The following is an 18,700-nucleotide window of genomic DNA, read 5'->3' on the forward strand; positions in this document are numbered from 1 at the left end:
AGCAAACTCAACTGATTTTGTATCCTCATTATGTCCTTAGTGAGGGAAAAAAAGTCCCAAGGAATCCCACCGGGGCAAAGTTTTGAAAACGACCTATCTACCTTCACTTACTATACATACAATATAAAGGAAAAAATTACTGAAAGAAAATCTGCTTTAAGTGGGATGTGAGGGGTCTAACTAGGGGTTTGTCATCATGCTGAATCCATTGCAGGCATTTGTTTTGCACAAAAAACATTCTGTGGGCTAGAAATGGCCTTAGAAAACAATACACGTATGGGTGCGTTTTCATGTTAGTCGGAGGCCTTAGGGTTTTTTTTTTCTCGTGCTAATCAGTCTAAAAGTTCAAAATTTTGCACAGATGTAGCTCAGGGCATGCTCTAATGATTTAGCTAGGGCGCCCGAGTCTGCAACATTCGGGGTCGCCACAGCGGCCAAATCAAGTTGGGCTCCCATCGACTTTAGTGATGAAAAGTGATGAGTCATCACTTTTCAGAGTTTTGTTGGTGCTGTGGCGACCCCGAAGGTCGCAGACTCGGGCGCCCTAGCTAAATCATTAGAGCAGGGGTCCTCAAATACAAATCTTGAAGGTCCACAAATATTCTTTTGAAACAGGTCCGGGTCCGGGGAAAAAATAAAACAATTTTATATATATATATATATATATATATATATATATATATATATATATATATATATATTTATATATATATTTATATATATATTTATATTTGCCTTATGGTCTCAGAGGCACTTGTCCGTCTGGAAAGTACAGGTCATGTTCTACTTGCCCTCAGGTCATGGCCACTTGCCCTCATTATTGTTCATCTTACATAATTAGGGATCCCTTTCTTAATTTTTTTTACAATGAGTATTGTTTTTTCTTTAGTAGTTTGTTGATGCAGTAACGGTCTTTTTCCGTTTCCTTCTTTATTAAAAGGGTCCTTAAATTATGACTTCACTGTCATCTGGGCTGGGGACTCCTCCAAATTATTTGGGGGCCTTACTTGATTGAAGAGAAACAACCCATTAAAGCAGGGAGAACAGAATGTTCAACGTGGAGCAGAGATATTTTGCGCTGGTGCTCTGGTTTCTTATAACAAACTGGGATAATCTTCGAATAATGTATGCTTGTGTCGCAACGTGAATATCGATATGAAAACAAGGTGTCGCGCGTCAGACTCTGTCAGAGACGAAGCGTGCGGATCGCTGCATATCCATGCAGAAAGAGAGGCAGCCGTCACGGGCCGTCGAGTCGTGGCACGTCGCGACAAACTCTGGAGATAAGATTACAATCCTGCAAACGTATTCACGTTGATGATGTTTTGCGTGAATGAAACCCCACTGATTTATTACTAGTTGCATTGTTGGTGACTGAAGCTACTGCTGCTGCTGCTGCTGCTGCTGTGTATTGTGCGTAAACTTCCGCGGAACACAGACCAGCGCATCGTTGTCATAGAGATGACAGCCCATAATAGTCTGTTGCCCGGCATCAGCCAATCAGCGCGTCGTTGTCTCTCTCTCTCTCTCTCTCTCTCTCTCTCTCACACACACACACTCTCAGCGCATGCAATGAAAGTGAATGAATACAACGAGAAGTGGAAACAAAAACGTGGAGAGATTTTTTTTTTTACTATAATTCGTCCTGGGTCCGGACGGCGGTGCCTCGCGGTCCGGACCTGGACCGCGGTCCGCCTATTGAGGACCCCTGCATTAGAGCATGCCCTGAGCTACATCTGTGCAAAATTTTGAACTTTTAGACTGATTAGCACGAGAAAAAAAAACCCTAAGGCCTCCGACTAACATGAAAACGCACCCATACGTGTATTGTTTTCTAAGGCCATTTCTAGCCCACAGAATGTTTTTTGTGCAAAACAAATGCCTGCAATGGATTCAGCATGATGACAAACCCCTAGTTTGACCCCTCACATCCCACTTAAAGCAGATTTTTTTTCAGTCATTTTTTCCTTTATATTGTAGTCGTGTATAGTAAGTGAAGGTAGATAGGTCGTTTTCAAAACTTTGCCCCGGTGGGATTCCTTGGGACTTTTTTTCCCTCACTAAGGACATATTGAGGATACAAAATCAGTTGAGTTTGCTACTATTGCAATTTGTTCTAGGTTTGGACAAATTTTGGCCTAAAATGACTGGACTACAAGCCTCTTTGCCGAAAATAGCTGATCTACAAGCTCACAGCTTGTAGATCTGCTATTTTTGGCTGAAGTTCACGGAATATGGATATATGGATATGGATATATTATAAAGGAGAAAAAAACATTCTATCACTCAAAGATTTGGAGGACCCCCTGTAGTAACTCTGAGGACCCCCTAAGGGACCCGGACCCCTTGTTGAAGACCCATGTGTTAGAACAATTACTCAGCTGAAACACTGAGCTTCTGTAACAAAATGTGTGCTTTTGTTGGAAGTGGTGTTAATATGACTGTATAAGATAGGAGAATTCATGCTTTGATTGCCCATGTGTTTGTTTGTTATTTCCTCCACCAGCTCTCTCTGGCACAGTAGCGTTCTATGCAAGCGTTCTATCTCTTTTTTTTTCCCACCATCAAAAAAGTCAGGTGATTTTTATTCACCAATCCGTTCCACCATGCCTACGCCTTCACATAATGTGAATGGTCACGAAGAATTCATTTTTGTTAAATTCTTACTAAGCTATGTACACATACGACCATTCATTATCATAAATAAAACAATCACAGGCTATCCTGTGATGTCATGTTGTGTATACATCCATGGTGCTGGTGAAGAGAGCATTCTGTTAACAACAACAATACACCTCCAGGCAACTGCAAGTCGGCAACATTCTCATTCTGGCCTCCCTTTATCGAATGTCACTGTAGAGAAAAAAAGGAGCTGGGGTTAAGAGTCCAGATTACCAAAGTCCAAAACTCCATTTCAGTCCATTTGGTGGACACTTGTTCCAAAGAGTAGTAATCAGAGATCGATCGCTACCTTCCTGTGTATACTTTCAAGTCCAGTTGAGCCTTCATGGATCACGGTGGAATTGGGGTGCCTGTGTGTGTGCGTGTGTTAATGTGTATGTACACACACACACACACACACACACACACACACACACACACACACACACACACACACACACACACACACACACACACACACACACACACACACACACACACACACACACACACACACACACACACACACACACACACACACACACACACACGTGGAGTACACGTAAGTGGAGCACTTGATGTCTCCAAACCATTTCAGTCAGTCTTTCTGTGCAAGTCCTTCCAGCTACAAATGTCCATCTTCACAAAACTACTGCAGTTGTTTGCGATCCTCGCCACTAGGTGGTGCCAGCGTCTGTTAAACAGGACTCGCAGCACCTCTGCTTGTACATGTCCACATTGCAAAGCTTTAGTTTCTTCACCACAGCACAGTACTGTGTGGTGTCCATGCATTCACCTGCGTGACAAAAAGAAAAAGAGTGAATGTCAAACAACACAGTGAATCATATCACAAGGGTGACTCTATGCCCCCTGGCCCTCTCTCTCTACAGAGGTCAAGGTTGCATTCAGTGGAATTTACTTGAGCGTGACGTCAACATGAATTAACCCATTTAGGCCTAGAATTATTGAATGCTTTAACCAGTGAAAATAGCAGATATACAAGCTCACAGCGCGGCACCGAGTGCCGCGCTGTGAGCTTGTAGATCTGCTATTTTTGAAAAATTGTGAAAATATGTGCAAGAAACCTATGTGTCCATTAGAGCTGGGATCGGGCCCATTTTTTCTGTCCGACCCGAACCTGTGTCCGACAGTTTTCTGTCCGACCCGAGTCGACGTCCGAGCATTAATCATGAAAAAGCGTCCGACCCGAGCCGAGGCCCGAACCTTATGTTTTCAACGCTTTTTCGCCTCGTTTCTTTTTCTTTGAGGAAGCCACTGATTTACACTCACTAGCAAACGTGTTATAATGTGCAGTGAGTGCATGCAGCGTGCCTGTTTGTTACCCTTAATAATATTAAGCCACATTGTGGCTTGTGAAAGTGTTTTAAATAATTACACAAGTAGGCTACGTTAGATTATTAAATAATAGGCTATAACGTGCACTGCGCGTCTGGTGACTCTTGTCTGACTGCAGTCTGCAGTCAGTGACTCGCTGCAGTCACACACTTAAAATCCTCTTTTACAAACTGTTAATAAAGTATTCACACACAAACCTTTTCCACATGTTCAATCAATATCAAAATGTATTCAGTCTTACCAGCATAGACGAATCTGACATCTGCTTTTAATATCCAGCGTCCACAAACGGCCAGTCCACGGCCAGTTGGCCGTCTTTCTTAATCAAAAACTATTATTACCGGTAATCCAACCATTATGGTTTATGGGTTTTAGGCTAATGCCTCATTCACACTACAGATATATGTTGAATGTTTTGCTTGGTAATTCAATGTAATCTCAATGGAAACCAGCTTTAAAGATAGAGGAGATGCTCCAAACAAAGCTTTGAAAGCTTTAAAGCTGGTTTCCATTGAGATTACATTGAATTACCAAGCAAAACGTTCAACTATATATCTGTAGTGTGAATGCAGCATAAGGCTACATTCAACATCGGACTTTTTAATTATGTCTGCGTTGACAACTACGTTGAAATGCGTCCATACCGCGGCGCTGATTTCCCTCTTTCGTTTTCAATTGCTTTAAACTTTACCGTAGACAAGTTAACTTTTATCTCGGCTGGCGGCAACATTATCTCTCACTCATTCGCTTTTTCTTCTTGTGTATCTGTTTGTTTGTTTGTTTGTTTTCTCTGTCACATATGACACTCCGTCTCCCACTTCCTTTTCCCCATGAACATGTGTGCATGGTTGTCAAGACAACGCACTGAGCGTAGCCACGTGCAGTGCACCAGAAAGACAAGGAAATAGCACACACAGAGACGATAGTTGTATCGTTTTACACTTTATTTTATATGAATCAAAATTATGTCCGACCCGAATCGACGTCCGACAATTAATTGTGAAAATGCGTCAGACCCGAGCCCGAGCCCGTCGGGCTTGTCGGGTCCCGTCGGATTTCGGTCGGGTATCCCAGCTCTAGTGTCCATGTCAGTGGTGCTCAAACTTTTTCATGTCCAGGACCCCCAAGATGTGGGGGCACGGTGGCGCAGTGGTTAGCGCTTTGCCTCACAGCTAGAAGGTCCTGGGTTCGATTCCCGCTGGGGGACGCTGTGGGTGCTGGGGGCGTGTTTCTCCCTCCGCGTCATCAGCGCCCACACCCTAGGTGGGGTTGGCGATGGAGCCTTTCTGTGTGGAGTTTGCATGTTCTCCCCGTGTCTCCTAGGGTTGATACCCTCACAAAAACATGCAGTAATCCTGGTCTCAATAATGCCTCCCCCTGGCCAGCCGGGGCGCTTGATGGAGGGGAAAGGAACTGGTTACGCGCTACGTCTATCCTGGGGAAGTCCCCCCTGTCAGGTGAAAAGAAACAACTTGGACTACTCATGCATTGAAGGAAGCATGAGGTCAGTCCGTTGTCTCCCCAGGCGCGGCAGAGGGAGAGCAGAGCCCAGGATTACATAGGCAATTGGCACTGGGTGAAAATGGGTTGCAAAATCGTGGGATAAAAATTAAAATTATTAAAAAAAAGGACCCCCAAGATGATATGTATTTGGCCACGGACCCTCATCTCAAAATATTTCGTTCCAGGGACCCCCCAGAAGCAAAATTTGAGTCACAAATGTTCGCTTAAAAAATACATATATTCAAAGATGTTCACACATTTTCACGACTTTTCAGAAGTAGCAGATCTTCGGTGCCGCGCTGTGAGCTTGTATATCTTCTATTTTTCAATAGCTAAAGTTACTAGGGCCCCTCCACCTTGGGCCCTAGTAACTCAGTCCCACTCCCCCCCCCCCCCCCCCCCCTTGTGATGCCCCTGCACACACACACACACACACACACACACACTTACTCCCACAGGTAGTGGTGTTGCAGTGCTGCCAGGTGGTTGGGCGTTTCATCCAGGAGCAGCGCTCCTCTGCCAGGGTCCTGTTACTGCGCCGCTGGACACAGTCCAGCCTGCGCGACTGGAAGCCACTGCCGCACGCCACCGTGCACGGCCGCCATGGGCCCACGCGCCACTGCACGTCACACTGGTCCCACCAGCAGCTTCTCACCGCCGCCGGCCTGAAACAAGGACGGTCCAAATAAAAAAAAAAATAAAAAAAATAGGTTTTACATTTGACTCGTGACAAATTGATTTCCTGTCTAACAGGACTCTCACAATAAACCTAGCGGTGTGTGTGTGAGTGTGTGTGTGTGTGTGTGTGTAAGCGCGTGTGTGTGTGTGTGTGTGCGCGTGTGCGTGTGTGCGTGTGCATGTGTGCGTGTGTGTTTGTTTGCGTGCGTGCGTGCGTGCGTGCGTGAAATAGCCAATCTACAAGCCCACAAGACGACACGTGAGCTCTTTTTCCGGAGGTTTTTTAATCTCGACCCTGACTACCCCATATTACAATAAGAAACGAAATCACAATATAAAAACTAAGCAAATCCGCTTTAAACTAACCGAGACTGAAAACAAAATAAGTCTAAACAAGTCAAAACAAAATAAAATAAAAAAATCTAAATTATAGGCCTAATAGGCCTGGGGCGGTATCGACATTTTGTTACCGCGATTACCGTCTTCCCATTTACCGCCGGTACTGCGGTAATTACCGCACCCCCGTATCTATTAATTAAGGTTCGGCGATAAGCCAAAATATTTAAATCATCTTCCCAAAAGTCGCCTCTCGAGTCTCCACAGCCTGACTGCCCGAGTTATACTTCTCCGTACAGCACAGCGGGTATGGCTTTGAAAGGAGCAGATCTACAAGCTCACAACACATCGCATCCGCGACGCGTTCTGAGCTTTTAGATCTGCACTGTCGGGTTACCATAGTAACGTAGGCTAGCTACTTAGCTTTTCAGACACAAACAGCTGTGTGAACAAACCAGAAGAGGACGGGTAGTCAGATCGTGTACAGTGATTCTGTAAACTCACGTCACGTCTCAACTCTCAAATCGCAGTGATTGAGTGCTGCTATATACAGGTTTTAGTTACAAGACTTGACAGAAAAGGTTATAAAATCTCCGACGCGCCGCCGGGCACAACGTGCGACGGAGTGGAAAAAGTAAAACAGTTTCATTTTCGGTTTTAGTCCACACGGCCCGCGCTCCGCCAGTAATCCGTATGAATAAAAAAAGATATGCCACAACACAAGGTATGTATTAACATCCTTGTGTCGTGTGGATTACAAAGAAAGTTTACGCTGCTCTGTACTCCTCTACGCAGGCTGCCCTGTGTAGGTCTGACTGTCTGTGTCTCTGAGAGTGAGAGTGACGTATGTGGCTTCCAAACTGTGGTACACGGCCCAGAGCAGAGCGGCATGGAGCGCATGCGGTCCTCGCTTCTCCCCTGTTTTAAAACTCGCTGGTTTTCCAATAAAAAATAGACTTTTTTTTGTCTTTTTTTACCGCGGTAAGCACACTGACACCGCGGTAGACCTCGGTTTACCGCGGTACGGCGGTACGGCGGTTACCGTGTCCAACCCTAAGGCCTAATAACCTTGGTGTACATGTTTGTGTGTGTGTGTGTGTGTGTGTGTGTGTGTGTGTGTGTGTGTGTGTGTGTGTGCGTGCGTGCGCGTGCGCGTGTGTGCGTGTGTGTACCGATTGCTGAGGTCACAGTCTTGTTGCGATGAGCTGTTGGCATGTTTGCACATAACAGATCTCTTCTGCACCGTGGCGGACCCTGCACACCTCCCTGAACACTGATATGGCGGGGGAGAAAAACACATGTTCAACACAAAAATGTACTGAAGATCACACTTTGTGAACAACGTAGTATCTACGTACCCGATGCCTCTGGTTCACATTGACACATTTCCTGGGGCAATCTGCCCAGATCATGCATGTCATGCATGTCTTCTCTTCTTTTTTAGTTTTTTTACTCTCAAAAAAGCAGCTGCAATGTAGTGCATTTGAAACTACATTGCAGTGCACATCATGGGGTGATCACTGCTTGCCTCCTGTGAATTGTTTTATTTTAATTTTTGTTTATTTTATTTTTATTTTGTTGCTGAGTGAGGTCAGCAGACAAAGTGACATGAGCGAGATGAAAAAACCTGCACGGGTATCTACTCCACAAATAGAGCGCACATACTGTACAATACAATATGATACATTTATGTTACCAATCATTTCAGTAATCATAACATCTTGGTATGAACATCAATTTGGGTGTTTGGCGACACTTGGTACTAGTGCGCAAGCTGTTATCCATAAAGCATTGCAAATTTGTAAGTCATTACACACATAAGAACATAATTGGAAGAGATTCTGAGAGATCTGACATGCAACACACACTTGTGGAAAAATGTATGACAGAGCCAGGCCACACCATTTAGCTCTTAAGACACATCAATTATGTGTGTGTTGTCTGTTGTCTTCATAATGGAGAATACATGACACAATGTGCACAACTGCATCATCTTAAACCCATAACTTATACCTACTCTGCTGCACCGTGACAATAACAGATGTTCGCGCTAACGCCGCCATTTGTCATGTCATTTATCAAGTATAAAAAGGTTTATAAATAGGTTTCATGTAGTGTAATGGGGGCAGACTTTTCTTCATGAGTCATGAAGAAGTCACAGCATATATTTATATAAACATTTTTGGGGGCTTTTCTAGCCCCTTATTTATAGAGCAGGGGTCTTCAACAGGGGGTCCGGGACCCCTAGGGGGTCCTCAGAGTCACTACAGGGGGTCCTTCAAATCTTTGTGTGATAGAAACCTTTTTTCTCCTTTTTTAATATTAACCACTTGAACCCTTGCATCCCTTTTCTGAGGAGAACTGTAGCCAAAAATAGCAGATCTACAAGCTCACAACGGCTCGCGCAGTGAGGCGTTGTGAGCTTGTAGATCAGCTATGGCCACAGGATTTCAGAGTGATGTCAGAGTGATCCAGCAACGTACCTTCCCCCAGGGACTGGTCACCCAGGCGGGACAGCTGTCGGACATGCAGTCCTGTCTCTCCACCGGCCGTGCGGTCCTCTCACAGGCAGAGGGCGCTAACGTCCTCAGAGCTCCACCGGCGTCCAACCTCTGGCAGGAGACCTGCCGCTGCCTCCAGCCAGAGCCGCAGGACACGGAGCACTTGGACCACACAGACACCGCCCAGCTGCAACACACACACCAACAACAAAACTGTGGTCATTTTGAAAGCAGATTTTGATGCAGTTTTAGCCATAGCCTTTTGACTATCTGCGTTTTTCTTTTCTTTGTTGTGACTCGACACTGTTCACTTCTTCTTTGCACTGACTTTTGGACACTTTTTTTGGCTCTGCACTTTTCTTTTATTTAAGCTAAGCATTATTATCATTGTCTTGGTGCAGACACTGATGTATACTGTATATATGTGTATATTTTTTGGCACTGCGTTGATAAGTAGTTCCTAATGTTTGAATCTATCTATCTATCTATCTATCTATCTATCTATCTATCTATCTATCTGACAAAAATCTTATTTCGTTTTTGTCATATTTTAGTCATCTGAAATGTTGTACTTTTAGTCTAGTTTTAGTTGACTAAATATCATAGGATTGTCAGTAGTCGACTATTGTCGTAGCGCGACAGCCGCACAGTCACCAACCAAGCATGGCAAATGACTTGTCTTTTAGTTCAACTGGATCTCTTCTCTAGTCCCTCCCTAACATTTTAGTACAGTTTTTTATTTGTTGACGAAATTGTCAATATATTTAGTCTTAGTTTTAGTTATCATAGCTCATAGGCGCCACCCCGAGTTTCCTGAGCTATTAGATGAATTAGATTTAATTCAAAACAATCAAAAATCAGAATTGTCGAAATCTGGTTCCTAAGTGCTCCAAAAACAGTGCTTCCGACTGAGTCAATCTCTCCTCCGCTCACTTCCTCCTGAATCCCGACGACCTTTGCTGCGTGTCTCTCCCGGTCTCTCTCTGTCAGCCTTCACTTGAACTATCAATAAAGAAAGAAAAAGCCCACCGCCAAAAAAAATCTAAAAAGAAAATAATAATCTTGAATCCTTCTAAGATTTTTTTGAAAAACCTATGTTTCTATGTCAGCAATCTGGCTTAGCCATCGTCAAAGAAAAGGTCCTTTTCACTTAACTGGAGCTCAGTTAGTCTGTTCTTGAGAGAATACTATCTCAGTGGTTCTCAAACCTTTTCATGTGAAGGACCCCCAAACTGATATTTATTTGGCCACGGACCCCATGCATCTCAAAATATTTAGTTCCAGGGACCACCCAGAAGCAAAATCTGAGTTACAAACGTTCACTTTGAAAATACATATATTCAAAGATTTGCACACATTTTCACGACTTTTTTCAAAAATAACAGATCTACAAGCTCGCAGCGCGGCACTCGGTGCCGCGCTGTGGGCTTGTATATCTGCTATTTTTCACCGGTTAAAGCATTCAATAATGACTAAAAAAGAAAATAACAATAAGTGAACTGAAGGTTAAGCCCAATAGGATACAGGCAGTAGACAGGAGGACTTCCCTTGGAAGAGCCTTGTGAAGCTGAATGACTGATCCTCCGTCAGATCCTTTCACAGGGGTCAGTGAAATGCATCTGCTTTAGTAAGACAAGCCTCGCTCATTCATGAATATATCGACTGAGAGTTGCATGGACTACATACACTATGCCTCTATCCTTCGTCCATCTGCTGAAGTAGTTGGTGGACTTGGAACAGTGGAATACACCTGTTTATTAGACCATATCTGTGTGTGTGTGTGTGTGTGTGTGTGTGTGTGCGTGCGTGCGTGCGTGCGTGCGTGCGTGCGTGCGTGCGTGCGTGCGTGTTTCTTGACTTTTCTTTGACTTGCAGTAGGTCAACCACAGAAAAGAGCTGTATCTTCTGCCAGCGCTCTGAGACAGAACCTAACGCATAGTTCATGCTCTGTCGTACACTGAAAATATTCTGTCTATGAGCTCACAACGCAGCTTGTAACTTGTAGATCTGCTATGTTCTCTGTGCAACACCACCATACCACAAAGTATAAATCAGGCTTAACCCATTGAAAACAGGAAAGCATCAGTGTGACATTTTAGATTTTATACGTTGGCTATTAAAAAAAGCATACAAGCTCAAAGCGCGTCACAGTGAAGTCACTCTGTGAGGTTGTGAGCACACGTATTGTATGTTTGTTTGTGCGTGTACAGTGTGTGTGTGTGTGTGTGTGTGTGTGTGCGTGCGTGCGTGCGTGCGTGCGTGCGTGCGTGCGTGCGTGCGTGCGTGCGTGCGTGCGTGCGTGCGTGCGTGTGCGTGTGCGTGCGTGTGTGTCTGACCACATGGTAGTAATAAACCAATGTTTTTTTGGCACAGGCAAGCTGAAGCAGAAAGCAATTTTTTTTGAAAGATGATTTTATTAAAAAAAGAAAAGTTTGGATTTGGAGTTGATACTGTACGTAGCCTACTGTAACTCCAAAATGAGCTTTCATTTTGTAAGTGTTTCTGTAAATACTATGCATCGCCATTGGGCTGGTCGAAGAAGCGCATGTGATACACTGAAATAAATCTGTCTACCAGAAGTAGAACTTGGCTTTCCCCCATCATTTCTTTGAAAGCTCTCGCTGGCTTCGCCTCCGCACATCCGCTGAACTTAATCAGCGGGAGTACCGCTGTGGAGCTGAACAATACAATAAAATGCTGCCATGAATAACAGCACTCAATTAAATACATTTTATTCCAGTGCCAAGTCACAACAAGTAGTCTCAAGACACTTTACGTGTAGAGCAGCCAGAGACCCAACTTTTCTTCCGCTGAGCATGCAGTTAGCGACAGCGGTAAGGGGGAAAAAAAATCCCCTTCAACTGGAAGAAACCTCGAGCAGAACCAGGCTCTGTGTATCATGAAGAAAAAAACAACAACTGTACCATCTCACGTTCGACACACACTACTTCTACAATACAAATACACTACTTCTACAATACAAATACACTACGTCAACTTCTCGTCTACTCTCCAAACAGTGCCCACCACAGTCTGCTGTCCCACACCCACGCAGTAAAATCACAGTGTTTAATTTAACTCAGAACAATGTAGAAATGGAACTAAATGGGCACGGTTTGGGCACGCATTTGATTCCATTTGTCACTGTTCTGAGTCAAATTAACCCGTCCCATTTGGCTCCATTTATACACTTTTTGGGTCCATTTCCAGATTTCCCGCTCTCTTCTGAGTTCATTAACACTAAGGATTGTACTATACTAGTATCCATGCTAATGGCGAGGAATTTGTGTGGGTTTAGGGTTAGCCAGGCCAGGCAGAAAGGATACTGTAATGCAGGGGTCTTCAACAGGGGGTCCGCCAAATCTTTGTCTGATGGGAGCTTTTTTTTCCCTCTTTTTTTATATTAAGCACTTGAATCCTAGCATCCATTTTCTGAGAACTTTTGACAAAAATAGCAGATCTACAAGCTCACAACGCCTCGCAGTGCGAGGCGTTGTGAGCTTGATCGGCTATTTTCGGCAAAGAGGTTTGGTGTAGAGGAGAAAAAGAGCAGACTAAGTACAGAGTGAAAGGTCAAGTTTAAGTATTGGCGGTTCAAGTGGTTAAATATCTGAAAACACAAATTGACATGAATCCAAAATACACTGATGATTGTGCCGTCAAACGATGAAACTATATGATATCTATGGGTTGTGGGGGTCCCTGCTTCATCTCTCTCTCGACTAAGGGGTCCTTGGCCTGAAAACGTTGAAGACCCCTGCTGTAATAGTATGGTCTCGGTTGGTCTGGCATTAGGTGGTCATTGGGTGGTTTCAGTAAAGTGACAGAAGAATACCTGGGGGGACAGTCGTGCACGTTGCAGGCCACCGGGGCAGAGACAGGCCTGGGTAGATGGTGACACATGCTGGGGAGGACGTCGTGGTCTTCAGGGTTGACACAGCGCAGCCTCCGAAAGTGTGTCCCTTTGTCCCCGCAGGAAGTGCTGCACGCGGTCCAGTCTCCCAAGCGCCACGCCAACTCTGTGAAAACTAACACATGTTGTGAAGGAAGTATGAGAAGCTTTCTTTCTTCTTTTTTCCAAGTAAGACCTGTGGACCCGATTCTACTGTACACATGTCTTCTAAATCCTAACAGTTGCCGACCCCCATATCTTAATATTTAGTTCCAGGGACCCCCAGAAGCAAAGATTTGAGTTTAAAATCTTTCCTTTAAAGGTGTATTCAGTGATAATGAAAGTGGCCATCTTGTTCCTTACTGGCCTTACAGCGTGGAAATGATTAGTTTGTTATAGATTTTTTACACCATTATATGTTCTCGTTTTGATCATTAGACCCAATCACTGAATATTGGTAGGCCTACGTCTCCAGTTTCAGGATTTGTATGATACTGATTTACTACGAGACTGTGGCATTTTATGAGTTCAGTAGTTTACAAACTAGGCATTTAGCAGAAGTTCTTAATTCAGAGCGACTGTGGTTCTCAAAACTTTTATTTTGACCATCATAACTAAACATCATAACATAACTACGGCCATACTCTACCCTGATTGGTCGAGGACTGTCTGGCCACCTCTGAAAACCGAATCTAGCTATGCTCGTAACACGGGCCATGGTGAAAGTCCTTATATGGTCAGCACACATTCTAGTGAGGAGAATGAATGGAAAATGTACCAATTATATTTTTATTTGAATGAAATACAATCACTGAATATACCTTTAAATAAAAGAATATATATTCAAAGATTTGCACAAATGTTCAACATTTTTCAAAAATATCAGATCTACAAGCTTGTAGCGCGGCACCAAGTGACCCGTTATGAGCTTGTATAGCTATTTTTGAATAGCCAAAGTATAAAATGATGTTTTTTGGCTCAAATCTAAAGTGACACAGATGCTTTCCTGGTCTTAGATAATGGGTTCAACAAACTATGTGGAGGGAAATGCAAATGAGTCAGTGTTTACCATCATAGGAAATGCAAACGCACACACAGATTAAAGCGTATTACGGTACATTCCAGATGGAGAATGAGAACGTCTTCATGTGAGAGGGCAGGTATTTAGCATTCTGAGCACCGTACAGTACATATGGATGTACTAAACAGCCCCTGGTGGAATCAATAGTGCTGATAGAACTGCCATATAAGAAGAAGAAGAACACCTAATAAGCAGTCATGTTTGATATCGCTCAGCGGGAGTAATTAACACATTGCTACAGAAAATATGGAGAGCATCTGTTTCATCATTTAGCAGATGGAGCGAACACCACAATGACACCATAACCACATACTAACAACACTTGTCTTTTTGTAGTAGTCCAGACAGTTCACTGGGTTCCTATTGACTGAGCAAGCTCAGCCTATTGACTCAGCTTGCTAGCTTCCTCTTAACTTTTTATATGAGTGAGCATCTGTCTTCCATGTCTCTCTCTGTCTCTCTTCTCTACCTAACATTATTCTCAGTGAGACTTATGAAGCACTGACTGTAATGGACACTTTATTTGTCCAGTCTATAATCACTGCTGAAATTAACAACTGTTCCTCTGTCATTCAAAATCCCCCAACACCGCGTCCAGGTTACCTGTCTGATGCCCAAACCCTACAGCAGGGTTCCCCAATAGGCGGCCCGCAGGCCATTTGCGGCCCGTGGGGGGCTACTGTCTGGCCCCCAGCAACCCCAGTAATAATGGTGGTATAAGAGCAGCTAGTATATCGTCATTGTCGGCTGGAAAACCTGTATCTCAAAATGTGTATACGTTCTTTCGCAAAGTAAAGCTCTGCTTCATCAAACAAGGCCGTCGCACAAAAGTAGTGAAAACAGCAGATTTCACTAATTTAAATGATTTTTAAAATGATGAATGCAAAACGAACGGTTTTGGACATACACGATTTTCAACCGACAACGACGATATCTGAACTGTCACTGGAGTAGAGGGAACGCCACCGTCGCCCCCTGCAATGTTGTGGCCCTCGGCTTGGTACCCTAGATATAATTTGGCCCTTGGGGAAAACTAATTGGGGAACCCTGATCTACAGTGTAATGCACTGGTTCCCATTTGTGGGTCGCGGACACATTTGTATATGGGTCCCTTCATTTTTTGTTTTCTACTTGATTTTTATGATTAATTTCATGAATAAGGAAAAGAAAAATCTAATAAATTACATGAATTAGAAAACAAACATTTAAGAAAGTAGTGAAAATAAACGATCTACAAGCTCACAATGCGGCGTGAAGCAACCCGATGTCTCTTTTGGGTCACCGGCTAAAAAGTTTGGGAACCACTGGTGTAATGACATGCAATTGTGTGGGGGACCTGAAGGTACACATGTCTAATTGGGGTCCAGTGATTGGTCCAGTGATGGTAACCAGGTGTGCCTACAGTCCAATCATCACCCAGTTGGGAGGGGCCTGTATGTTTTGTAACAACAATCTAAATCCGATTGCAGTGTGTACCGACTTGTGTGAATTTTGGACTAAATATGTAGGAGTAGTAGAAAAAACATGTGATTTGAAGAAAACAAAAATCCGGCATGAACAGGGCCTATAAGTTTCATCCAAGGAATCCAGATAAAAAAAGATGTTGATTGTACAGTAGAAGTTAGGGCAGTCTATAGGCCAAAACATGAAGATCACGTGACTACAGAGATAATGTATATCAAAACGGAGTGGTCTCCGCCAGGTCAGGTAGGTTGGTGTGGCCTCCTCGTGGCGCTATAATATGCCAATGTGAAAGGGTGCCATTTCTTCCTAGGCCTTTCACGGCAATCGGACTCTGCGTTCATGATTTGAGTCAATTTGTTCCAAATAGCGGAAATCTTGTCAGGTGGAAGTGGGCATCCGTAATGAGCCAAGGAATCCAAGAGAAAAATGTTTTGATTGTCTGACCTAAGGTTCAAGAATTATAGACCAAAATGTGAATCTGCCTGTTATAGCGACACAATGAGGCCAATTTGAAAAATGTCGGGTGGCATTTCTTCCTTGGCCTAGTGGGGATGTGCATGCAAAGTTCCATGGCAATCAGACGCTGCATTCATGATCTAAGGCATTTTGTTCAAAACGGGCCACTCCTGCAAACTTTGAAAGCAAATCTTAGCCAATCGGGATAGAAAATGAAAAATGTGACAGATCCGTCTTGATCACAGGACTAAAGAGATAATGTGTAGCGAAATGCATGATGTTTGGACAAAATCAGTAGGAGTAATGTGTTTAGAAAAGTTCTGCCTCCTGGTGGCACTATACTGCCCTACAAAGGCAGAGTGCAGTAACTACGTACAAGAATTTCATACAAAAATGGGTTTAAAAGTGTTATAACTGATCAGGCAAATGAGATAAAGGCATAACAGTGATATTACACTGATTGTGCATCTGCTAATTGTTCATCCCCCAATATCATGAAGGCTAATTTGACCTTTGGGCGACACAAATAAGTCGGTGTGTCTGTAAACGTAGTTACTGCACTCTGCCTTGGTAGGGCAGTATAACTGGCCGATGTGAAACATTTGGGGCAGAGGTTCTGCTCTGGCCTCCAGGGAGTGTGCGCGCATATGCCGATAAGTCAAACGGTGCCAGAGCTAAGTTGTCCACAAAGAGACGAAGGAACACACACACAAGGACACATGGACGGACAATTCACTCTGAGTGACTCTTGGTATATCTGGTTAGTGTTTTTGTTTATTTTTTTATGTTGTCTGCGGTGTTGATTTTGTCGACTAAAACTATGACGAAAAATATTTGTCGACTTTTTTTCACTGACAAAAACTAAATAAAAACGAAATAAAAACTAAGCAGTGATGACTAATATATTGACTAAATATATTGACAATTTTGTCAACAAAATAAAAACAAGACTAAAACGTTAGAGAGGGATTGGTGGAGAAGAGAGTCATTTTATGTTTGGTTGCTCTCAGGGGTTGCATGCTGAAAAGCTGAAAAGCTTATAGATCGGCTATTTTCAGCACACAATCAAGTGTAAATTCACTCATTACGATGCCATCAAGGCCTGCCAAAATACATTTTAGTTGACTAAATCAACTGTAGATTTAGTCGCCATAAAATCTTATGATATACAAAAAATTGACTAAAACTAAAACTTTTCAGGTGACTAAATTATGACTGAAACTAAATGACATTTTATTCAAGACTATGACTAAAACTAAATCAAAATTCGCTGCTAAGTCTACAAATGAAGTTGATTGATTGATTGATTGATTGATTGATTGATACACTTGAAAAACTATCAGGACTACAGTCATTGTGTCAAAGGACACCTGTGTACATACTGTACGTGTGCAATGCATGCACGTGTATATGAGAAAAAAGCGCGCGCGCACACACACACACACACACACACACACACACACACACACACACACACACACACACACACACACACACGGCATAGCCGGGTGTATCATCTCAAGTGAGTCAATCAATGCAGCAGACAGACAGACAGACAGACAGACAGACAGACATTATTGTCCTTTATCCTACAGCCACCCTGCCATGCATCTACAAGCTTGTAGATGGGCTATTTTCAGCACAGAGGTTTGGTGTAGAGGGGGGAAAAGAGCAGACTAAGTACAGACTAGTGAAAAGTCAAGTTTATCAAGTATTGACGGCTCAAGTGGTTAAATATGTGAAAACACAAATTGACATGAATCCAAAAGACACTGATGACAATGAAACTATATGGAATTCTATGAACAGGTTGTGGGGGTCCCTGCTTCATCTCTCTCTGCTAAGGGGTCCCTGCTTAAAACCCCGGATTTTTAATCGTTCAACACAGGAGCCAAACAAACACTATAGCAATGATTACTGTCACAATATAGAGCTATTTAACACTGTTACTGAACACTCTATAGCAATGATTACTGTCACAATATAGAGAGAGCTATTTGATTGAAACTTGCTAAATGAAACTAAATGAATATACAGCACAAGCAGCATTCCCCTAATGTAAAAAAGGGAGGAAAAAACAAAATGCTGACATTGATGTGACTTCTAAATAATAGGACTTGTTGTGTCGCATTGGGTTCAGCCCTCTTTTCATCTCAGTGAGTTGAGAATGGAAACACTGCCCTCATGTGGATTCTTTCATATCACACTGTAACACTGTTACTGAACAAACACGCTATGGGAACGATTGATTCCTGTCACAATAGAGAGCCGTTTAACACTGTTACTGAACAAGCACTCTATAGCAATGATTACTGTGACAACGTGGGGCAGTTTAACCCTGTTACTGATTCCTACCTGCAGCAGCAGTGCAACATGCATGTTGCTTCTCCAACGCAGACTGGTGCACTGCACTTCCTGGTGTGTCAGGTGAGTGACTGGGGGAGAATTCCTTGGGTAGAGCGACATCTGTTGGTGGGGACCTACTGATTGGTTTTATTTCACCAGACTCTACCTGGCTCCAGGGGGTTGAGGGGGGCCGCGGCCGCTTCGCGGCCGCAGCCAGTGCACGCAGTCCGGCTTGGGTGCCCTCCGAGACCTCGGTGTCTGAGTCTGGAGCTCTGAGAGAGAAAAAAAAAAAAAAAAAAAAAGCCAGCTGCTAAGCTGAGCTGACCTGTGCTGCGTGCATTCAGTGCAATGTGAATGCATGTGACTAATTGATAGGAAGATAGAGAGATAGATAGATACGTAATAAACATGATTTGGTACAAGCCC

At 43.4% G+C, this 18,700-nt stretch overlaps 1 protein-coding gene across 1 annotated transcript in view; it reads right to left on the minus strand.

The window, feature by feature from the left end:
• Nucleotides 1-3,338: 3,338 nt before the first annotated feature.
• Nucleotides 3,339-18,700, minus strand: part of adamtsl3 (ADAMTS-like 3) — a gene marked incomplete at both ends in the record, with an annotated part of 420,411 nt that continues 405,049 nt past the window's right edge. Inside the window, 5 exons of the mRNA XM_080729421.1 lie at nucleotides 3,339-3,457; nucleotides 5,971-6,185; nucleotides 7,707-7,807; nucleotides 9,018-9,222; nucleotides 12,871-13,017. Coding sequence (XP_080585547.1) covers nucleotides 3,339-3,457; nucleotides 5,971-6,185; nucleotides 7,707-7,807; nucleotides 9,018-9,222; nucleotides 12,871-13,017 — 787 coding nt within the window. The remainder of the gene's footprint in view (nucleotides 3,458-5,970; nucleotides 6,186-7,706; nucleotides 7,808-9,017; nucleotides 9,223-12,870; nucleotides 13,018-18,700) is intronic.

This window comes from Nannobrachium achirus (assembly GCF_963921795.1).
Source record: "Nannobrachium achirus genome assembly, chromosome: 7".
NCBI classification, from domain to species: Eukaryota; Metazoa; Chordata; class Actinopteri; order Myctophiformes; family Myctophidae; genus Nannobrachium; species Nannobrachium achirus.